Below are 24,390 nucleotides of genomic sequence, written 5' to 3' on the forward strand. Positions count from 1 at the left end.
AACATCACACTATGCTTTATTGGACTTCATCATAAAAAGAAAATGATATTTTCATATGTAAACTTCTAGTTGAAACATTCGAACAATCAAATCTACCAACATTAAAAAAAATAAAATTGCTGTACTAGAAAATAAGATATTGACACGCCCTTTCCTTATTTTTGAATTTAAAAGTCGTGTAACTCTGATACCGCAAATTAGGAAAACAATATAAGAAAAACGACGGCAGCTGAGACCAGTATTTCGTTTAATGGTTTTCCTAGAATATTACCTTGACTATCATAGTATTAATTTGAACACAATGTCAATTCGATATCATACTTTATCACTGATTGGTCTTTCAAATGTTTGATTGTGGATCAGCAATAGCCAAAAATAACGACGTTGGTGGAATCTTTGTTATTAAAGTATCTTTAAGTTTGTATGGTCCATAGATCGTTCCTGTATATACATCCTTTAAAGTATAGCCTCGGTCATCAGTTAGACCCAATTGCGTCATGGTGACGTTAATGAAGTTGTATCTTCCATCAGTACTGGTATTTAGAATGCCAACAGCAAATCTTCCTTTCGGTGTCAAAGGTTTCAACCACCCTTCGATGTCGCCATTCTAAAAAAAGGTCATATTTCGAAAAATAATAAAGAATTGATCATGTCGGTCAAATATTTAATCAAATTCTCTACGATCAAGACTTTGTCAGTTATAATAATATATATGACTGATGATTTTGATAGATCATATTTATGTAGAAAACCAGAGGACGCTTACCCTACCGGTGCACCTGGTCCATGCTCCCAGTTTTTAGTGGAGTCCGAATTGGTCATTTACTTTTGTTACTTTGTATGTATGATTTTAGTTACTTTATGTTCTTTGTTGTGTATGTCTGTTTTCCATGTCTGGTCTTTGTCCCTGGATTACATTCTTGTGATTACCGCTATAACCTTGGTTCCCTTGATTACTCTTTCAGATGCACTGAACTTTGTTTGCACTTAATCGAGTTGTTCCCTTCAACCTAACATGCTTTGTTTTTTTTTTTTTCTTTTTGTGTTAAGTTCGTCGTGACTGTTTTTTGGCATTAGTTACTTCCGAAGATAAAGGACCAAACACTTACCGGGACATTGTATTTAAATGTCCGTCGCGCCTGTAGACCGATTGGATCTTGGTTTATAGAAATTATATCTTTATTCTGTAAAATTTGTTTAGCCGTGTCATCAATGTTCCTTAAATCAACTGACATAAACAAAGGAGTTGAAAATAAGGCCCACATTCCCATTTGAGCTTTCTGTTGTCCTACGCTCATACCAAAATCACCAACTGCAAGCTGAGAGAGAGCAAAATAGATCAATAATAAGAAACTCAAAATGAACATGTATTAATTGGTAAACATACAACACTAAATGGGCATAATACAAAGCTTGAAAGTTAAAATACTAATAATTCATTAAATATTATTTTGGTGCAAAGTTAGTCGAAAATCACGAATTCATGCAAAAATATATACTTTTGAATATTTTAGGGTTGCGGAAAATCAGTTTTCTATGTAAAGTTATTCCTTTTTTTCAAAACTAGAGTGGAACACCTCTTCCAACCTTATAAATCTGCTACTGATAGAACAATTTACCATACTGTGCCGCCAGAATCAATTTATACACGAATAGCTCGACAGAAATTATGCATTGATTACAGTTACGATTATTATTCATTGAGCACTGAACATTTTTGTATCGTTAAACGTAATAATAATAAGATTTTGTGATGCAAATATTTTAAGTACCAAAAATACCAAGATTTAAACTCGGCATTTGTGTTACCTCGTCAGCGTCATTCCAGTAGCCCGGCCCTGCTAATTCGGCAAAATTTCCTTTGTTCTCTGCATATACATCAATGATCTGTTTTATAATATGCCAGTCATCTTGAACGTCAATGCTAACTCTAACAGCGTTGCAAGTATGGGCACCAAATTTGTAGTTCGTCTGTTGGTTAAGTTAAAATTTAATCATCGACTACATCGACTATCAAACAGTAATGTGACTTCGGAGTTCATACACTACTTATTTATTTTCTCATTAGCCTTGTTATTCATGTTGAATATTATTTTCATCAGTTGAAAGGTTTTAGGTTGTTCTTTGTTTGTTGTTGTGTTTTTTCTCTCTCAAAACTTCTTGATATTATTGTTTCTTCATATTTCTTCCTCATAGTGTCACATACATTTCAAAGTGATCCTTTGAAATATTTCACCAAACGAAAAAAACAAAACCTCACATGCAAAGAACTCTCTTGTTTTCAGAAGTAGCAAGTTACTGAGTTACTTTTACATAAACACGTATCATGAAAAATGTGCGTTTTATGACTGATGGAAATTATGACTTATTCCATTGCACACATTTTAGCGGTCTGACTTTCTCATTTACTATTTACTCTTATCAAGTTTCTAAGTTTTTCCATCGGGTTTCTGTATTTTTTTTAAATTTATTGTTCTCGAATTTACCACTTATATCTTACCGTTGGTACATTAACACACCCTCCACAGTTGTAGTACACATGTCTTCCGGTTCTATTCAAGAAAAATCCCATTGTTTCTATGCCTGTTGAAAGGAAAATATTACAGTAAAACCTGGCTTAAACGGACCTTTCACAAATTATAAATAAAGTTCTGAAGTCCCAACGTGATGCATTAAAAAAAACTTTTTAGAACTTAAAACCAAACACTGTCTTACTTGGTGAAACAAAAGTCTCTATGTGATGCTTTTTTAACAAAGAATTGGTTTTGGACTTGTGTAAACCGTTTGTAACTGAGTAAAATCTTAGTATGAAAGTGGTTCGGTTTAGACAGGCCTCTGTGTACTATAGCCATATAGACCTGTCAACACTGGAACATGTATTTGCATGAAAATAAAAGACCAAAAATCTAACACATCTTTAGAACTAAAAAAAAAAACAGCGTAAATTGTATATACCTGTTGGACTAGCCGATGATGTGTAACAGCAGTCTATTTTCAGCATATCGACACCCCATGATGCATAGGTCTCAGCATCCAAAGGGATGTAATACTGGTTTCCTGGGCGACCCATACATGTTTTTAATCCAACATCACCATATATTCCAAATTTTAGACCTTTTGAATGGATCTGTTCGATTTAAAATGTTTTCAAAAAGTTAAAGTTGTAGGGAAATTGCAATTAGCATTGAATAATCTGAAAACAATATATTTGATATTAAGACAATGGGTTGAATCATTGCTTTATAATGCCTTCATCATGTTTGTGATGGCTCCATCGGGGTCGTTTCACATATTGTAACTCGTCTCATGTGATCATAAAATATAGAACGAGGCCCGAGGTTCCCGGGTTATCAAATTGTGATGAGAAAAATCGAATTTAATTTATAACTGAAGATTTTATTCATTCATTTTCGAGGCTCTGTTGGTACGTCTCGCTTTGATTAAGTAACACTTTCCTGATGCACTTCATTCGGTGGGGGAATAGTCATTTCTATTAAGCATTTTGATTTATGTATCTATCAAGTAATTATCATTTAATCACGGGAAGATTAACTTTAGCCCTATAACATAATCATTGTATGCGCTATAAGGAGTCTCATAGTCAGTCTTATGCTACCAAAGTATAGTTCCCAATTAATGAACGAAATTAGTATGATATTCTACTATCTTACATAATCCGCGACAGCCTTCATGCCTCCTGGAAATCTTTCCGGGTCGGCCATTAATCTTCCGTCTGAACTATTTCGCTCTTGTGCCATCCAGCAGTCATCTACAGCAAGGTACTCGTACCCTGCGTCTAGGTACCCATCATCAACCATCCTGTCAGCTATCTGCATCAGCAACTTTGCACTGTAAGAGTGTTAATATTTGATATTTATAGGCAAGGGTTTTATTTTTTTTTCAATATTTTTTCTAGATTGCTGCTTATTCTTTAATAGAACAAATTTTTCTATAATATATTTTCAGTGCGTTTCAGTATTTTATGCATCTTTAACCGGTGCTATAAGTATTTATACTTGAGTCAAGTTTTTTTTTCAAAAACATAATTTTTTAGTAATTAGTAGATTAATTATTTCATTTTTATATTTTATTTTATTAGTTTATTAGTTTGTTTTTCTATGAATGTTGGAGAGAGTAATCAAGGAAACCAAGGTTATAGTGGTAATCAAAAGAATGCAATCCAGAGACAAAGACCTGGCATGGAAAACAGACACACAACAAAAAACATAAATTAACTAAAATCATACATACAAATTAACAAAAGCAAATGAGCAACTCGGACTCCACTAAAAACTGCGAGCATGGACCAAGGGCATCGGTAGGGTAAGCGTCCTCTGCTTTTCTAGAAATACCCGCCGAGTTGCTCATAAAAAGTCAAGTCCGGAATAGACAAACGAGGAACGGAAAACTATGACCCTTTGAATAAGTCGGTTTTCATGGTGCAGATGGATACACCATAACAATCCACGAGTTCATGACGACGACCATTAAACTTCTGTAGTGATGACTTCAATCTTGTAGCAACATAACCCTGTTCCAGAAGCATATTGGTTAGAGTTGTATATGTTAAAATAGCGCTTGGTCAGTTTTTCTTTAGCGTACAAATGTACGTGAACATCTAATTCGACAGTGTTTTCAATAATTAAAAATCAAACCCTTCCTTAAAAAAATCGAATAACCGGCCAATTTACTTTGAATTCCTATTTTTAATATACCTGATGCAATCATCTGGTTCATTTTTGCAATCAGTTACACATCGGAAACGTTCCCAGGACATCCAACCCATAGGTGGCGTTTTAGCAAGACCGTTGTCCAAGCCTTGTGCTACCATGAATGACAAAGCCAACACAATCAAAACGCAGGAAATCTCCATTCTGTAAAAAGTACAATCATTACTACTATATATTTGTTAAAATATATGTTCTATTTGTTATATTTGTTTTATTTCAGTCTCTATCATTAAGTGTCAGTCTCTGTAAGAATCAGGCAGTGAGTGAAACATGGTATGAAAAAACCCACCATTTTGAAAGTTTAATTTAACTATTTGCATCATCATAATCCAGGAAAAAAGACAATGTTTTCTATATCACGTTGGAAAATTGAGTAATCATGCCATTGAAATTCACTTAAAAATATTTTAAGGATAGATAACTCCTTTTAAAAATCTCATTTTTCTAACATTCTAGGGAAAAATTTCTGAGCCAATCCAATGATGCAGAGATCAAATAATTATGATATCAAATACAGAACGCATCCTTGAGTGAATTTATATTTTCAGATCAGTGGGGTTTTGACATGAATGTTTCAGATTTTTCCCATTTCGCCTGATTCTTACAAAGACTGTTACTTAATTATTCAATTATCATAAAAGTTGTTTCTTTTTATAGAAAAGAATTTTTTGTCTTATCTGCGGCGTAGTCTTTTGGCAATCCAAATATATACTTCTGAAAGGAAGAGTAAACAATGGAACTAAGATATTAGCGCAATAGAATATTATCCATAGTCAAAAATCACAGGGAAAATAGACACACACCACCAAAAACATAAAATAGCCAAAATAATGGACTCTTTTATCTTATCTGCAGTGCAGTCTTTTGGCATTCCAAATATATACTTCTGAAAGAAAGAGTAATCAATGTAACCAAGATTTTAGAGCAAAAGAATGTTATCCATGGACAAAAATCAGACAGGGAAAATAAACACACACTACCAAAAACATAAAATAACCAAAATAATACTTACAATCCAACAACAGTAAATAAGCAACCCGTACTCCACTGAAAATTGGGGCATGGACCTGGTGCATCGCAAACTCGTGTTTTTTTAAATATATTCTTTACCCCAACTGACATCTTGAAACTTCCCTTTCTGGTTTAACAAAAATCACTCCGTTGCTTAACTACATGATATGAAAACAGGACATTAACAGTACTCAATACAAATCCCGAAACTCTTTAGTTTTGCTGTATCGTACATATCTATATAAAGAGTAATAAAAAGGGTTTTGTATCGAATGTGAAAGATGTGTAAAAGCTTTAAAATAAATAATACAATTATAGAAGGTATCCAAAGCTAATTTTAGAACACGCGGAAGATGTATCACGCATGTTTAGCGACTATTCAGCAGTTAAGACAAGTGTGTTTACTTTTAATGTTTTATTTTAGTGTCGCTTATTTATAATACCTCTCTACGTAGATTATGTTAACCTTTTTATTTTCTTTCTGACAAAGTCAACAAAGGCTGCTTTATAGACTTCTTGTCTTCTTCAACTTCCTAAAAGACGAACCAGTTCTAGAAAACAAACAACATTTTTAAAACGACTCAATTACTTTTTTAACCAATCATGTTGTCAACAAACAAAGCATCTTCTTTCTCTGTGTAGATGAAATGCAAGATGCAGTCAATATCACTTTTACTGACTGCATAAGAAGAGACCCAGTTGTACTGATGAAGATAATAATACATTTCCTGTTCTACTGTCCTTGACAAAATACGAAATTTACCTGTACACTTATTCTGCTATCAAATAAAGATGAAATATGACATTAGTATGAACGTAATCATGAACGGGTATTGATTTCATTTATTTTAAGGTTTTCAGCTTGGGTAGTTTTCTGTAATGAAGTCATGTTAATAACTAAAGTTAAACTGGAAATGACAGTAGACGTGCAGGACCCAATTGAAAAAAAAATGAACTAAAAAAAATACTAGTAAATTCTGTAATCAATTTATCTTTTATGTTTCTACTATCTTCAATGAAAAAATAAAATATCAGATTGTTTAAGGAGGTAGACCTGGGGTAAGGGACATAACTCTTGAAATCAGTGATATCTTTGCAACAAATTCAATTTCACCGAAGCCTATCAAGCCTTTATTTGAAACAGAATGCAATTCTTCCAAGTTACTTCGATGCTTAGATGAGATTGATGCAAAATGCTTTACATAAACGTTCAAATGATTTGTAAGAGTTATGTTATTAGGGCTACCTCCTTAAATTTTTGTCAAATACTGAGGTGTTGAATAAACAAGAACTAAACAACTAAACAATACGTCGCCAAACAATATTTTACATTAACTGCTGGGTAGTCTTTGATCATGCGAAATATATATTTCCACGAGGAAATTCTATTTGTCTACCTTGCTCATCCACTATTTAAGATAAGATAAGGAGATCTATATACACAAAGAACATGCTCGATAATCTCAGCGAAATTATGTATAACTATGCAAATAGAACAGTAATCAAGGGAACTAAGGTTATAGTGGTAATCAAAGAATAACCAAGGGAACCAAGGTTATAGCAGTAATCAAAAGAATGTAATCCAGGGACAAAACCAGACATACACAACAAAGAACATAAAGTAACTAAAATCATATATACAAAGTAACAAAAGCAAATGAGCAACTCGGACTCTACTAAAAACTTGGGAGCATGGACCAGGTGCACCGGTAGGGTACGTTTGGAAAGTTTGAAAACACAGATATCAAAGGCAAATCAATAAAATGGTGACAGAAAAAAAACCCACATTTTTAAGTATTGTTCTGAAAATCACGTGGTGGATGATTCATTAACTACTTCATATTTGATCACTTAAGTAAGTAGTAAACTTGTGTCATGTCAAACCTTTAAGTACCATTCTGTGTGAGAATCACGCAATGGGTGGCACATCATATTTCTCAATTTGGTCATTTTTGCCTCAGATATATTCAATACATCTAGAAAACAAATAAACAACTTCTTAAATTTATCCTGAAGCATCCGTGACCTATATATTTTTTACTGCTTATATAAGGAAAAATTGTGGGAATATTTTCCCGCCATTTTTCCATAGTGCATTTCAACTAAATTTAACCTATCAATATCTTAAAAGGACAAATTTTAACTAACACTTTGATGGTTATTTCTGGTGGTTATCAAATATTATTTATTGTAAAAATGCAATATAATCTCTGCGTTTTATTTCCTTCATGTGCCACAATATATACATTTTGCCTGATTTATAGACGGAGAAGTACTTAAAACATTACCTGCAATGTCTATCTTGTTTAAATATAAATGTTGTATATCATGTGATGCTTTTTTACTGGTTTCCTTTATAGTCAATGGGCCAGAAAACAAAACTCCTCCCCCTTTGAGCAGACATATAAAGGTTGACAGATATGTAAATATGCACATTCGAAACATAAATCCGCCTGTTTAAAAAAAAATAGTTCACCGAATAGTTCACCGTTGTCATGGAAACCAGGGTCTAAATGTAGGTCACAAGGGCATTTCTAAGTTTTCGTCTTTGAAACATTTTCCTTTCATCAAATTAAAAGTACAGTTGACTCTCGTTATCTCGAAATTGGAGGGACCAGGAGAAAAGTTCGACTCAACCGAAGTTCGACTTAACGAAATCAATGAAGTTCGAGCAGCAGAAAGGGGAGATAACCATGGACGAGAATGACAAAATAAGTACAACTGGATCCGGTTACATATTCTGTGTATACTGGGTTGTCGTAAATTATTTTTGTTATTGTTTGTACTTTGATGAATTCTTGTTTTTCTATGTTTCTATATTGTTTGAATAATGTTGAATAAAATAGTTTTTTTATTGTCATAGTTATTTTTTTCTAATGACGACTGAAAATTACGCTTTTTAAGTTCAAATTCAAAGCGTAATTTTAAGTTGTCAGAAGAATATAAACTTGTTTCAAATGTGTTAAAGACTAAGATACTGCATAAAATAAAGATAATAAACGATTACAAAATTTATTACAATTTTAAATGATCAAGCACTATATGAACAATAACAATAACATTTGTGGATGAGAAAACAATTTAAAGTCACTACATAAAAGCACTATTCTGCAGACGTACTGGGTGTCATAAACTCTGAAATGTCACTTTGTTTTACACATAAACTTAGTAAATGTTCTTTCATTATGAAATTTGACACATCATTAAATTTCTTTGTTGCAACACTGGAGTTATTCAGAAATTCTAGTTGTGCGGTGATAATGTCTAATGCGGACATAACAGCGGCAACTGGTGGTCGTTTTGGTGCTGGTTCATCTTCTTCGTCGCTAGTGACTGATTCTGCGGCATTTCTAGATGAAATAATGTCTTCGATAATATCGTTGTCGGTCATCTGAGTTGATGTTGACACGTTGTCATCTACTGTTGCATAGGCGTCAAAGTTCACATCGGAGGAAAGGCCAATCCTGCGTAGTTGTGATAGTGGGATATCATCGTCGATTTCATCGTCGCTATCGTTGTCGGGAACTGGGTCAGAAGACTGGAAACCGGCATGCTTATAACAATTGGCAATGTTTGCTAATTTTATTTTCCAATCATTAATTTCATCAGAATTTTCATCTACAGATTTTGATTCACCACAAACTTTCTTAAAGGTGATATTATGGCGTGATTTAAATCTCTCTAACCAACCTGATGAACATTCAAAGTCATTTTCTGAAATTCCCAAATTTGTAGCAAAACACCTAGCCTTTTCTCTTAATAAATCACCAGATATAGCAACATTTTGATTTCTTACAGTTTTAAACCATTTTAACAATGCTTCCTCAATTTCAGGAAATTTAGCAGTTCTACATTTTTTTCTCTGTGCACCCATCTCACCAGAAAGATATTTTGTTTTTATGTCTTCACTTTTTTTTAACCATGTCGAAAGAGTAGACATTGGAATGCCAAAATCAGCAGCAATTTGCTTTTTAGACTTACCACCACGTTCAACTGTCATAATTGCGTCATACTTGGTTTCATAAGACTTAGCATCTAACTTTCTTTTTATACCTTTACCTGCTACTGCCGAACCAGCTATCCCCCCGGGTTTTACCCCGGGTCCTTCACTGGTTTGATCAGCATTTGTAATATTGGCTATCCCCCCGAGACTAGGCCCGGGTCCTCCACCAAGATCACGTGTAACAGTATCATCAGAAGACATTCTGAAAGGCATACCAAAAGCCACATTGATACCATTTTTATATGAAATCTCATTAATTTTCTCAAATCAAGTAAAAACATTAAATCCTTTGCTTTCACAGAAACGCCGAAAATGTTCAAGATCCGCTTGGCCAATTGCTATTCATCCACAAGCGTATATTTTTGTTTAAAATTGTAATTAATAAAACATCAAGATTTTAATAACAACAATCTTATTTTAACGACCCATTGAGTTCGGATAACGGTAATTATTTTATACACACCCAAGCGTAGACATCTTGTCAAAAACACAAATGCTGACAATGGTCTTTGATCATTAAATAAAAGAAATCTAATTGCATTAATAAAATTTTCATAGTTTTATTAATTATAGAAATACAGGTAACAAGTCATCAAATCAAAATCATCATCGAAAGGTGTAATAAACCAATTAATGGTGACACAGGGCCTCGACAGGTAAAATGATTTGACACTTTGACATGTAATTTACCCTAATTAGTTCGAGATAACCATTGACTTTTACAAGGAAATTCATTGAAGGGACTTAATTTTTACTTCGAGAAAACCGAAATTTCGACTCATCCAGTTTCGACTAAAAAGAAGTAAAATAACATAGACAAATAGGCATTTTTTTCCGGACTTCGACAAAATTTCGACTTAACCGAAATTTCGAGTCATCCGAGTTCGAGACAACGAGAGTCGACTGTATTAAAAGCCAAAATATTCCTTTTTACTATTAGGGAATAAAAAAGGATTTTATCTTTTGAAAAACATGAAATAAAATTCAAAGTTTTACCCCATCCTCCTATAAAATTGCCTAGTTAGGACCAAAAAGTTTGATTTGTTTAGTCAATATATGCTAAAACTGAACAAAAATGAACGATTATGATACATTTAAGTCTGACAAAAATGTTTGAAGGAAAGAACATGCTTATTTCCGTTACAAAATATATGTGACCAAAAAAAACCTGAAAAGTAGGGGATTTCCATTTTTTTTTCAAATGAAGCGATATTCTGCAAAATTTGTTTTCCTCTAACAATGGTCAATGAGTACAAAATGAACGACAAACATACATATATTATGATATAACATTACATTTTTCATTAGTTATTTTTGCTATATTTCTTACCATAAAATTATGGATCGGGCATACACTGGAATGGCATATGTTCTCGATTCTCATATGTCGCTAAAGACTTTTTCAAGAAAAACGACTTTTTAGTATCCATTGTAGTTGCCTTTGATATGAACCTGGTTATCAGGAAGCATGTTTTCGGAACTATTTGCTTTGTTAAATTTGTAAAACCCGAAATTACTCAATAAGGAATTCCATAAAAACGAAAAATATCAAACATTAATACCTATTGATAAATTCTTAAGTTTTTAATTGATAGCTATAATGAACATGCTAAAAACCTTTAACAAAGGTGTTGAATCACATTGGTGCGTGTATTTGTGAGAATCAATCATGCTGTGTCGAAAACATAATTTTATGCAAGTCACGTGATTTTTTTTTTAAATTCTTACAATACATGGAACTTTTAACCAGATTCCCGTATTTTGCCCGTGGACGTACATATTGGTTAAAATAGATAGGGATAAAAATGTCACATAAAAAGTTTCATGATCTGAAACTTTGATTATACACTTATATGAGTTAAAATTATTACGCAAGTAAAACTGGTATTCGTAAATCTTCACGTTTGTAAAAATAACAGCTGAAAAAGTTAATGACATAGCAAATATGCATGAATAGTAGGGAAGAGGTATACATTCTGTACAGGCGAACGATATAACACACTTATTTGGAATCGGTTCAAGTTTTTTTTTCTTCAAATGTTTAATAAGCCACGGTCTTTCATTTTTAAATGAAATGTTACAGTATTAGATTAAATAACAAAGCTAGAACCAATGTATCATTCTGCACATATTTCCTCGCATTTCGGATATACACAGCTGTGAACAACAAGTAATTAGAGCTAAATAGCTGTCATTTATAACTTCCTCCACTTGTGCTTTAAATAGAAAATATCACATAGTAATCGATTACACAAGAATAGCACGGATATTGTGTAATAGTTTATCACTTGAATCACAGATCACATCTAGGAATGTAAACATGGATGGTAATTATAAGGATTTTGATGAGTTAATGGATGCGTTTTATGCTAATGATGAGGAAACTTTTGTGAGATTGCTAGAGGATGGTGCAGACCCAAATGCCTATATTCATGATACTGAAAATGGGAAAGTTTCTATTCTTAGTAATATAGTGAGGAAAGGTTCAGTGAATTTAGTCGAACACTTATTGAAACGTGGTGCTAATCCTAATTTCCAAGACGAAGACGGGGAAACGCCTTTATTTGATGCTACGGATGGCGATTCGGATTTGAGGATTCAGGAATTGTTGTACAAATTTGGTGCGGACAAAAACCATAGAAATAATGCGGGTAATACACCGTTAATGCAACTGGCGATAAGATGTTTAGATTATGGATATACTTTCAGATCAAGTACATTATTTAATTTACTAGACGGGTGTTCAGATTTCCACCAAACAAACAGTAGAGATCAAAACCTCATTCATGTTATCCAAGTGGTCCACAAATGTATATTATCTGAAGCTGATGCATCCGAAGAGCATACATGTATATGTGTACGATTTCTGCAGATTTTGTTAATGAATGGTTTGTCGTCGAACACGACAGACGGTTCTTTGTTGACACCATTACATTATGCAGCCTCAGTTTGTTGTGAGAACTCTGTACAATTCCTAATTAAGAAAGGTGCAAATGTACATGCTAGATCTATTTCCGGTCAAACTCCAATTCATTTTCTGGGTATAAACCCCGATTGCCCTGGATTCAGTTCATGCCTACATATGCTTTTAGGTCAGGGTTATCCTCTTGACGATGTGGAAAATCATGGACGCAACTTATTACATTATATTACTAGTTCAAATAAAGTTACTTGCTCAGCTGTCGAAATTGTGTTACAAAAAGGACTAAGACCTGACGGAAAAGACAAATTCGGATTAACGCCTTTGCATCTTTGTTCTATTCCGTCCGTCTTCACGCATCCCGATGAAATTGAAGACGACGAGTTGGACAAATGTAGTATATCAGATGTTTTGAAAACACTAGTGAAACACGGTGCATGTGTAAATGCAATGGACAAAATGAATCTAACAGCTCTCCACTATGCCTTAAGATACGAAAAGAAACAAGAAGTAGTGGAAACATTACTAAAACTTGGAGCTGACGCCAACTTGCAAACAATGACAGGAGAAACAGCCTTACACAGAGCAACGCTGTATCCCAGTTTGCTTAAATTGGTGCTCAAAAGGTGTCACGATGTTAACGCCAAGGATAATTTTGGTTCAACAGCATTGCATTGGGCTGTATATTACTTCGCAAAAAGTTGCATTGAACAATTACTTAACGCAGGTGCCGTCTTGGAAGTAGATGATAATGATGGTGAAAACCCAAGGCAGGTTGCAATTAAGACTAAAAGGACGTCTTTATTCAAATGTCTTGGTATATTCTACTGTAGAACTACTCATCCTCTACCATGCCCAATAGAAATGCCGGACACCGAAGATGACGAGCGCATATTCACGGAGGACGTCCTTAATTTACTCCAGAATGCAGAAATAAAAGAAGTAAACGTTGATGCAGATTCAGTAGGGGACAGTGACTTTTCTAATAACCGGAATTCGAAATTAGACAAAGAATGTAATGGAGAAGATCACATGTTTTGTGATTGTCCGCTTTTACAACCATTGTCTTACAACGAAGACTTGAGAATCGTCAATAGATGTCGGTGGTATGTACATTGCAAACAGCACAGACAATCAATAGCAAGCTATATAGAATTGATGTTAAATTCTAAGAAAATGGGAATGTACGTCGACACGCGTGAAAATGACCTCGTTGCCGAAGGAGTCCGAGAGTTACTCCAAAATATTGCCTCCGAAATAAAAAATCGAAATCCGATATTTGAGTGTAAAATTCAGTTGGCAGGAAGTTGGAGGGAGGGAACGAAAATAGTTTTTCCTGATGAATTTGACTTCAAATGGGTGCTAATACAGTTTAGTTCGGCGTTTGAACCAATCGAACCAAGTGAAAGCCAGTTACGGGATTTTGTGAAATTTAGACTAAAAGATGAATACAAAGATTCCGCTTTCAAAGACTTCGTGGACAGATCGAACTTTTTAGACGGACGTAAAGTCGTCAGAGTTTTATACACTATCCTTAATGATATTTTGTTCGATCAATTTCCTTTCCAGAACCTGTATCCGGTAAAATATTTGAAAACTGAAAAGGGCTCTATAGACAATCTATCATTTAGATGGGTTGGATTAACTCATAAAAATATGCTCATTGATATTGATGTTGTTCCTACTCTCACTCCACAGTCATGGCTTCCAAAATCGATTGACATATTCAAAAAACTTCTCAAGAACTTAAGACTCCCGAAAGTGGAAACATTCTCTGTTGTTCTAAAGACGCCTGATTCAAGGTTTGTCAAAAACTGGAATACTTTTTTTAGAATATCCGTATCGGACTTAGAGGTAGCCATCTTTAAGGCAATACCAGAGGCGATACTGAAGGGATATATTTTGATCAAGTCGTTGCCTTGTACGTTGTACTATCCTCAAGTATATATGCCAAACGAGGATTATTATAGAAAGTACAGTATAACAACATATCATGTTAAAACAGCGTTTTTCCATGAAATGGAAGAGGATTTTGATAATGTCGTTAATTTGTCAGGCGTCAGTACAGGATATACCGCGAAAAAATGGGCGATGAAAATAGTTCGACGACTCTCAGCGTGTTTAGACAATGACTATCTCGAATCATTTTTTGTGCCAGGTGTTAATCTTTGGGCAAATGACAGTTTGATCACGTTTAACAACAAAGTATTTTACGTGGTTGAAGTTGCTTGCATCAGGGATTTACTTGAGATTGGGCTAGAAACTTTATCAAACCGTCACGATGATGAAGATTTCAGAACAATTGCACGAGAATTAGAAGTACATTCCGGAAATTCTTTATAACACTCACAACCTCGAAAACAAGATAATCGATTTGAATATTTTATTTCTTGTTCTTATTCATCAATTAAGTGAAATTGGCATTGCAAATTACGGGATCAAAATGACAATGTTGTCAATATCAATTTTCGAAGTAAGTAGGGATCACAGTTGACTAATTTTCAATTAAATTCTAAATGGATAGAATAAAAGAAAACAAACAAAAAATAGAGTTTCACGTATTTGATCGACTCTGCCTTTTCACGAAGCGACGGAGGCCATGTTTGTTTACTAACCCACTAGGGACAGAAACACAAATATACAATCACTATGTATCTTATTTTCTTGTATTAGTCTCCTCTTTTTTGGTCAAGAAATCCAGATTTGAAACTGTAGACAATAAAAAACAAATTTGTGATTTGTTTGCAAGACTTGATATTGTTTAACGACAATCGTTTATTTAGACTTTTAAGTCAAAGTACGAAGGTGCTGAGGCAATAAAGATCGAATGAACAATAAACTAGAGTAAATAGGAAAAACTGCGACGGTTGTTTTTCATATGTTTCATAATATGTCATTTAAACATGTTTTTGTCATATGTGTTTCATTATGGTCCTTACCATATGAAAAATGAACGTCTGTTAGTGACGAACGAATTAATGCATGAAAAATATGTAAATAAAGATCATATATCAATTATCAAAGCATACACCGGTCAAGTACTGTCAAATAGTTTGAAAGAAAACTGTTCAGATATGCATAACGATTCTGAATACTTCAACACCAAAAATCTGAAAATGCATTCACTTTTTGTTTCTTCCTGTATACCTCTTTTCATATCATATCCATGATCAGCCCACGGTCAATATCATTCCTTGAACCTTAGTGCTGTCAGGCTGGTAAAATGACCTAGAGGTGATAAAGGGTGTGATATGAAAATGCCAAGTTATAATATATGTTTCAAAAGGTAATTATTATTTTTTTTTATTTCTCGAATGAACAGTCTATTACTGATTTATTCATATACTGAACCATAATGATGCATTTCTTAATAGTTATGAAGCGACATGCGCGACCACGATTGTCGACTGGCGTCTAATCATTACCTTATTCAAAGGGAAACCCAGTGATCTTTAATAAGCCAATGCAAATCGAAAGCAAAAAACAAATAAATAAATAAGTAAAAAAATCTGAATTATAAGAATGACACTATGCCCCGGTATTTAGTAAAAATGTTTTGACCTGATGAACAGAACAAAGAAGGATAATTGAAGTACTTATGAAGTAACTATAGACTAGAAAAAAAAAACTCTGAGGAGCAAAGCTCACTCGGTGATAACCCGCTTTCCTCCCTAGACGTCTTTCGTGATTTAAGCATTCAGATGGAGGTGCATAATGGCACCATGTAAAATAATCAGAGGAAGTTTCAAAAAATTCCATTCAGCGGTTTCAGAGAAGTTGCGGATAAGAAACTGGGGACCGACACCATAATCACTATATACCTCTCGCTTTTCAAGCGGATGGTATAAAAATAAATACTAAAGAATAAGAATATTTATTGACAAAGCAAACTCTTGCACATTAAAAATGCTTGAGAATTTCATTTAAGAAAAACTCACGAAACACATCGCTTCCTATTGAAGTAATAGGATTACCAGAAAATACGTTTACATGGACCAGAGTGAAACCGTTTTCAATTCATCCAAATCATTGTTAAACTGAATATAATAAACCACATATTATAAATAAATAAAACAACAATTAGAAATAATAATAATAATGTTTAGAATTATATATGCATATAGAATTACGATCGAGGTACAGCGACAGCTAAAAACAACGAAGTGGGCTCCATCTTCAATATCAGTCTGTCTGTTAGTTTGTATGGTCCGTATTTCTTCCCTGTAAAAACTTCAGTCATTGTGTATCCATTTTTATCAGACAGTCCAAGCTGTGTCATTGTCACATTAATATACTGTAACCAGCCATAACTATTAGCGTTTAAAATACCTACAGCATACTGCCCTGCAGCAGCAAGTGGTTTTAGCCAACCTTCTACACTCCCCTAAAAATAGAAGACTAACCATTGAAACTTGTTTTGCGTAACTGACCTTTGAACTAAAATAACCGATGAGTAATACAGATTGCAAACATACAAGATGATAGAAAACGACAATTTAGGAGATAAAACAGAATTGAGAAAACCAAGATTTTAGATTTCAAAGCCTCGAAGTATGTACCGCTGAAAAAAATAAGTCTTCTGTGTACGCATTACATTGTAATCTATCTGCAAATATTGTATGCAAAAAAAAAATACTTTTTTTCTTTTTTAGATCATCACATAACAGTTTAACGAACAGATGTACATCGTCCTTGCCGTTTCACTCATGATAGTAACGGTGCTTGGCTCTATTCACATACCAAAAAGAAAACAAAAAAAATCTCTAAAATTCAACTGATTCCTCATTTAAAAATGCTAATATCTGGTCCATTTTCAGCAGCTTTATTCTAATTTAATTTCTTGAACCGTTCCTTTCTCCATAGATCTTTTCCAGATTTTGTAGCTTCTATATGCCCAAATTACATAGGTTTTAAATATTGGAAAGCTTTAGTGAAAGATAATCTTGATAAGACATAAACATCTTATTTTAGGAAAAATATGAAAATCTACTTACTGATGGAGCTGAATTTTTGAAGATTCGTCTAGCCTGTTTACCCAAAGGATCTTGGTTTATGGCGATAACTTCTTTGTTGAGTAGAATTTGTTTAGAGTCTTCATTTATGTTTCTGAGATCGACAGACATGAACAAGGGCGATGCCAATAGTGCCCACATGCCCATTTGGGCTTTCTGTTGTCCAAGACTTAGGCCGTAATCTCCGACAACCAACTAAGAACGAAAATATTTGTAAATATTAGATACAACCTTTTTTAGTTTATAATTAAAAAAATTAGTTGACATTTTTTTATGAACCATTTACCATCTGTTTCAAAAGCCAGTCTTTGAGAAAACCATGCAAATAATTTTTAAAATCTATATACAATACATGTATGTTGGCGAAAATAAATCAAATTTATTTCAAGAATAAATTCACTTAGGAACAGTCAGATCGCGAAGGTTTCCCGAGCTAATCTGACTGTTTCGAAGCGAGTACAAAAAAAAATATATAACTGATATTTTCGGCAATATTCATGTATTGTTTTATCCTGCAACTACTTTTTCTAAAAGAAATTAACCTCATCTGCGTCGTTAAAATATCCCGGCCTCGCTAACTCACGGAAACCACCGACATTCTGACCAAAGAAATCGATGATTTTATATACATCATCCCAGTCGTCATTAACATCTATCGTAACTCTGACGGAATTACAGGCATTTGCTCCATGTGTGTAGTTAAGCTGAAAAAAATAGACGTAATAATGGTTCACTGTGAATCCTAGTCTTTGATATCAAGTCAATACTCATACTGGACTTGTTTAGCAGATGAGTTACAAATGTAGGTAATAATTATTTTTGTCTGGAGAAAGCCAATTGATTTTCTTTTGATCTTTTTTGAAAATTTTCTGTGCATGTGTAATGTATCATTGGTGGTGTAGCTTGGGGTGGCGGTATTGTGTGTGGTTGTGGTGTAGTGGTTTAGTGTGGTAGTAGCTGTAGTGTTTGTGGTGGTAGTTTAGTGTGATGCTTCTGGCTGTGGTGTAGTGGCTGTAGTGTTTATGGTGGTGGTGTAGTGTGGTAGTGGCTATAGCGTATGTGGTGGAGGTGTCGTGTGGTGCTGCTGGTTGTGGTGTAGTGTGGTAGTAACAGTAGTATTTGTGATGGCGGTGTAGTGTGTTGCTGCTGGTTGTGGTGTTGTGGTGTAATGTTGTAGTAGCTGTATTATTTGTGGTGCTGCTGATTGTGGTGTATACAGTGTGATTCTGCTGGTTGTGATGTAGTGTGGTAGTAGCTGTAGTGTTTGCGGTGGTGGTGTAGTGTGGTGCTGCTGGTTGTGGTGTATAGTGTGGTGGTGGTGATGTGAGTATGTTTTCTTTTTAGAGGTTTGACATCTTTTATGCATCTTGAATGTTACGTCAGGTTCTCCTATGTCCCGTCCCCATTTATCAAATGATTCAGAATAAAAACCCATTTTAAAAAAAACCGCGCTTAATATAGATGTCTCAATTTGATGTAAGATGGATACGAACCAATTGAAATGAGTTATTAATTGTGTTTTTTTTTACGAAAAAATCGGTAATCTTTAATCTTATTTTCTTCTAAAATTCTTACAGTTGGTGTCCGATAGTTAGCACAAGCTTCACATGCATACAATATATGTCTCCCCGTTTTGTTTAAGAAGAAGCCCATCACATCAACGCCTGAAATATAACACAAACATATCGTATTTGAGATTTGATAATTTTATTACTGATTCTATAAGATTTAAGTGTTAGTCCTTGTGAGAATCAGGCAGTAGGTGAAACATGTTATGAAAAAACATTATTTTGATAGTGTAATTTGACTATTTGCACCATCAGACTCAAGGAAAATTGACAAGGTTTTCAATATCATGAGTTACAATTTAATTGAAATGCACTGAAAATGAACATTTCAAGGGCAGAAAACTCTGTCAAAAACCTCATTTTTCTCAGATTCTAATGAAAAAAAAATTCTGCGCAAAGCCCGTGATGCAGAGATCAAATAATGATATTTTCGAATAGCGAAAGTATAGTTGAGTGATGTTACATTGTCAGATTGGTAGGGTTTTGATATGCATGTTTCTGATTTTTCCCATTTTGCCTGATTCTTAAAAACAATTATACTTAAAATATAAGAACAAGTAAATATTGTACAATCTCCTGCGCAAATGTGATATTTGTTAAAGCTTGAGTGTACAATTTTAACATGCGCATGACTGAAAAAATAATAATATTCTAATATTACATTACCCGGTGCCATTCAAATGCAGAAATAGTCTGTCATAATATTAGAATAGAAATAATTCATTTATGGTAGGTATGGTACATAGTACTCATTTATACACGGGTTGGCATTTATATTTGTATTCTCTCAGTATAACTTGAAAAAGAGACAATGTAATTGAAAGGATTGGTACGTTCCCTTTTTAAAACTTTTTCTGAAAAAAAATGTTTCTGGACAATTAGTTGTTTCATGTTGAATTTCAATAAAAAAAAAATCATAATAAAACGATTATATTTTTAGAAAGTGTGCCATATAGGTACTTTTATTACTAATAGAAAAGCAAGTATTATATAGCTCCATTTGTAATGTTAGAAAAGTCGGTCCAATCATACCTATTGGGCTAGTATTTAAGTCTGTACTGCAGCAATCAAATTTAAGCATATCCACTCCCCAAGAGGCGTAGGTGTCTGCATCCAGAGGGACATAATACTGGTTTCCTGGGTGATTTTTACACGTTGTGATACCAACATCCCCATAAATACCGAATTTTACGCCTTTCGAATGGACCTAAAACAAATGGTTAAAATATTTGATATGCTGTAGTAAATGTAAAAAAAAATACTACGCCATATGAGCTTCTGATAAACTCATCATGCTCATTGCTGGTTGAAAATTAAATGTTTAAAAAATTCTCGGAAACGAATTTGTTGTTACTGGATACGACGGCTTATAACTTGAATATGTAAGAATTGATTATTTAAAAAGAAGTAAAAACAACGGTTTCGCAGTCTTATTCAAAAATTGCCCGTCCTCCAATTTAACTTACTAAGTACATATACTCATTAATGTGACAAAATCTGAAAACCTACATAATCTATCACATGTTTCATTCCATTTGGAAATCGGACAGGATCCGCCATGAGTCGACCGTCCACAGGACTTCTAGTGGAGGCCATCCAACAATCGTCCACCGCTAAATACTGGTACCCAGCTTGGAGAAAACCATCTTCTGACATCCGCTCAGCCATTTGCATCAGTAATTTGGCACTGTGAAGTACAACAAGAGGTAACAGGAATTTTACAGTCAAAGAATTATTTTTGTTGTTGTTGTTCGAATTATGCAACTTTTTAGTTGGGACATTTACCAATTTGTTTATTATAACAGAAACTTTAATTACTGTTGTTAAGATTACCTTAAGCAGTTTTCTGGATCATGTTCACAATCAGTATTACATCGGAAACGTTCCCAAGACATCCACCCCATGGCTGGTGTCCTTCCAAGGCCATTGTCCAGTGCGTGAGCCACAAAGAGGATAGTCATCAGCACGGCAAGAATTCCACTAGGTACCACCATTTTTGCTGAAAATTAAATGGTAAGTAAATGTTGTAAACTTCCGTTGTGCATATAAAATGTGGGTTAGACTTTAAACAAAGTTCTCTATGTTTAATAAATCCCTTCCGATCGTGTGTTCGGTCAATGCTGTAACCAAAACGACAGAAAATCAGTTGTTCTTATATGGGCTTTAATTGCTTATGGAAACATTTGATAATTGACCGTTCCTCTGTAAAATAGATGTTTTTTTTTATAATCATGACTCGTTAGATTAAGCTTTGGCTGGAAAGTTTTTTGAAAGAATTTACTTCTAGATAACATTGGACCGGACATTTTTCATAAGTAGACATTAGTCTTAGCGTAAGTCTCTGTATAGATCAACGAACCCTGTGGTGTGGGACAGGTCAATTACAAGGACATTAAACTGAAGTATTGTACAAACGTGGGGTACTTGATGAGGGTACTCGAAAACACAGCCCAGTAGGTGTTTCGTTGTTGGAGCAAGTTTTGTCTTAACTGTCTGTAGTTTTTATGGTCGTTATTACATTACCGCATAATCATTATAACCATTGCTATAATGTATATACAATTTGGACGCTATTTTTAACGTACAAATACGATTGCTAAGTTGTGGTTGGTAGCAACTTTTTTTTATCTAATACGATATTGCTAGTCTACTTACATGTACCAATATTTCTTTTAGTCAGAGGTGAATTCACAAATAAATTATTAAAGCCTGAATTACAATCAATTATCAGTTGTGCATTGTGTGTACAGAGATTCAAGTATTCTGGTCTAAAATAGATTTAAAAAATGTTTACAATTTATGCATGATTTGATATTTTAAAAGTCTGACTAAAAACTACAAGAGAAGAATATTTCAACGCATTCTAGAACGGGTAGCATAATGGAGGAAAGTTTAGTAAATGTTGAACTAAGGTGGTGTATTCCAAATTTCATAATTTCGAGTCTTAAAATTATTCATCTTTAAATTGCTCCACGACAAGATATAGATTAGTGATGTTCAGAAGGTAAATGAATGTCTCAAATCATTTTTTTTTTGTTAAAGACCATAAAATAGTAGGTTTATGCAGATTCTGTTATTTACTAATTTTACATGAATTGAATTTATGGGAAAAAAAGCTTTTTCATATTAAGCAAACATACTAAGATAAACAAATAAAGTTACATGTACATTTAATGCAGTTATATTGGCTAAATGATAGATATGACCTCTAATACAGGTTGTAGTTCAACTGATTACAAACGTTTATCGGCTATTCACCAAGTAAGTACATTTCATAAGTAATTTTTATTTGGAGTCGGGTTTATGAGGACATATAATAAATAACATAAGCTTTCAGGAGATTTTATACCGACTACCGGTACATTTAAGCAAGCAAACATCATTCATGCTTAAAAACACACAGGCATGCAGACATATACAAACATAAAAAAAAACATGTAAATACACCAAACATAGGGTAAAACATATAAAGCACTATCATAATACACACATAAAACAGGTGAAACTAAAGCAGCAAGAGAAAGAAAACAAATACATTCAGCAGAAAAAGCAGACAAAAAGCTGGACAAAACAATGGAAAACAAGGACAATGTATATAGATTTGTATTTATAGACAAATGTACGAGCTTTCAAAACAAAAACAAAAAAGAAAAAAGAAAAAAAAAGAAAAGAATAAGACTGATAAGTTTTTGAAAAGAAATAAAAAAGAAAACAAAATCAGCGAGCACACGATTCAAAACTGGGTATTCCAACTTAACATAGGTAGTACCATATGCTTTTTATAATTTCTAATAATAATTAATAATATAGAAATCACCTCGATATTTAGGTATTACTAGTAATTCAATGGAAAAGGTGATTTATGGTGCAGACAAATCCACCTAACAAACCATGTTTTTTTTTTAAATTAAATGTCCTATTATATGAAACTACTGTCATGTTTGCCTACAGATCGGTATTTTGTAATTTATACATTCATTACCCATACTCAGAAATCAACTTAATCAAGAAAGATAACTCTTGCAAAGTACCAAACGGAATGACAAACTTAGACTCGTTATGTGGTCTGTTGCAATTTCTGAATTAAAATGAATATGGTTGATTTTCCTTTTGAATTTTCCATTGATTGGTCAGTTGACCGATGCATAAAAACTGCAAGTTAATAATATTTTATGTATCAAAAATCTGGACTTGCATAAAAATGCTTACCGTTAAATTGGAGTGACTACGTCTTCTAGGCTGCACCAATTCGGCTTCAGTATAATACGCGCAAGCAAACCGGCTACCGTTAGCTAAAAAAAGTACCGTAGTATAACTTGCCGCAGGGTGGTTAGTAAATGATTTTTTTTCAACATTATAGATATAGGCAGATGCGAGTTCGGAAGCGTCACCAAGGTATGACGTAAATATTTTATGAACCTTCTACATCGGGCAAGTTGATGCGTGTAGACCATAGTGACATCTAGGTTGTCTTTTATTAAATGCATGTTAAAATGAAAACGATTTGGTTGTCCTTCGGGCAAGTATATTTTAACTTTTACTTGTCCAATCCGTAATTTCACTTGTCCCGGGCAATAGAACAACTTTTAATGTCATTCACTGGCGCCCTCTTTGGTTAATTATGAAGTAAAAATTAAAAATCACTAGAGTGGGGCCCCTGTATGATAGCCAGCGGGCCCCCTTTTCGGATTTTCTTTATTTGTCTGCTATCATTAGGCGTCGACTTGTTCTATAGTCAAATCGAAATAAAACTATACTATAAACACTACGTTTTAACTTTCACTATACAAGTTGAACACAAGTTAAAGTATAATAGAGCATTGTAAGAAATACAAGAAGAGGGTAAAAAAAGGAAAATAAACTGAGATTCTTTTACAAGCAGCTATTTTTAGAAAAACGGGTGAACACTCGTAGAGGATAAGCAGATATTCCAAGAAAAGAAAATAGACATTCATAGGAAACAGGCGGGAAAAATATAATGCAAGCAATCGTGTTTCTAATTCCGATAGTGTAACTTTATGATATAAGAGAATTTTTCGAGTGAAATTATCGTTGCGATATTACAAAAGAATAGGTCTCACAATCAACCGAAATGTTATTTCCTAAAAGCATTGTTTCCGAGAAAAAAAAAGCTGATGAGAAGTGA

General features: G+C 33.7%; 3 protein-coding genes across 12 annotated transcripts in view; 1 reads left to right on the forward strand and 2 right to left on the reverse strand.

Moving 5' to 3' along the window:
* Positions 1-24,390, reverse strand: part of LOC148605353 (alpha-N-acetylgalactosaminidase-like) — a 25,802-nt gene continuing 1,412 nt past the window's right edge. For 2 of the 9 annotated variants that reach the window (XM_088550827.1, XM_088550831.1), the window contains exons 2-9: positions 6,208-6,292; positions 4,716-4,874; positions 3,672-3,849; positions 2,956-3,127; positions 2,501-2,583; positions 1,810-1,971; positions 1,110-1,319; positions 1-607 (exon numbers count right to left, since the gene is read on the reverse strand). In XM_088550827.1, the coding sequence (XP_088406953.1) occupies positions 341-607; positions 1,110-1,319; positions 1,810-1,971; positions 2,501-2,583; positions 2,956-3,127; positions 3,672-3,849; positions 4,716-4,873 (1,230 nt within the window). In that variant the 5' untranslated portion in view covers position 4,874; positions 6,208-6,292 and the 3' untranslated portion in view covers positions 1-340. Of the gene's footprint in view, positions 608-1,109; positions 1,320-1,809; positions 1,972-2,500; positions 2,584-2,955; positions 3,128-3,671; positions 3,850-4,715; positions 4,875-5,742; positions 6,035-6,184; positions 6,293-6,330; positions 6,464-6,504; positions 6,658-24,390 lie in introns of those variants that run through there. The other 7 variants (XM_088550825.1, XM_088550828.1, XM_088550830.1 and 4 more) reach the window with 6 other exon arrangements.
* Positions 11,773-15,185, forward strand: LOC148605354 (uncharacterized). The gene has a single exon (XM_088550823.1). The coding sequence runs from the start codon at positions 12,065-12,067 to the stop codon at positions 15,005-15,007; it is 2,943 nt and encodes a 980-aa protein (XP_088406949.1). The 5' UTR covers positions 11,773-12,064; the 3' UTR covers positions 15,008-15,185.
* Positions 16,523-24,390, reverse strand: part of LOC148605355 (alpha-galactosidase A-like) — a 9,262-nt gene continuing 1,394 nt past the window's right edge. The window contains exons 2-10 of one of the 2 annotated variants that reach the window (XM_088550834.1): positions 23,454-23,536; positions 21,900-22,012; positions 21,078-21,243; positions 20,754-20,931; positions 20,277-20,451; positions 19,252-19,340; positions 18,219-18,380; positions 17,659-17,871; positions 16,523-17,048 (exon numbers count right to left, since the gene is read on the reverse strand). In XM_088550834.1, the coding sequence (XP_088406960.1) occupies positions 16,791-17,048; positions 17,659-17,871; positions 18,219-18,380; positions 19,252-19,340; positions 20,277-20,451; positions 20,754-20,931; positions 21,078-21,238 (1,236 nt within the window). In that variant the 5' untranslated portion in view covers positions 21,239-21,243; positions 21,900-22,012; positions 23,454-23,536 and the 3' untranslated portion in view covers positions 16,523-16,790. The remainder of the gene's footprint in view (positions 17,049-17,658; positions 17,872-18,218; positions 18,381-19,251; positions 19,341-20,276; positions 20,452-20,753; positions 20,932-21,077; positions 21,244-21,899; positions 22,013-23,453; positions 23,537-24,390) is intronic. The other variant, XM_088550835.1, reaches the window with a different exon arrangement.

The sequence above is a fragment of the Perna viridis genome, chromosome 10 (assembly GCF_037379345.1).
Source record: "Perna viridis isolate PV_CMFRI_1.1 ecotype Kerala chromosome 10, ASM3737934v1, whole genome shotgun sequence".
NCBI lineage: Eukaryota > Metazoa > Mollusca > Bivalvia > Mytilida > Mytilidae > Perna > Perna viridis.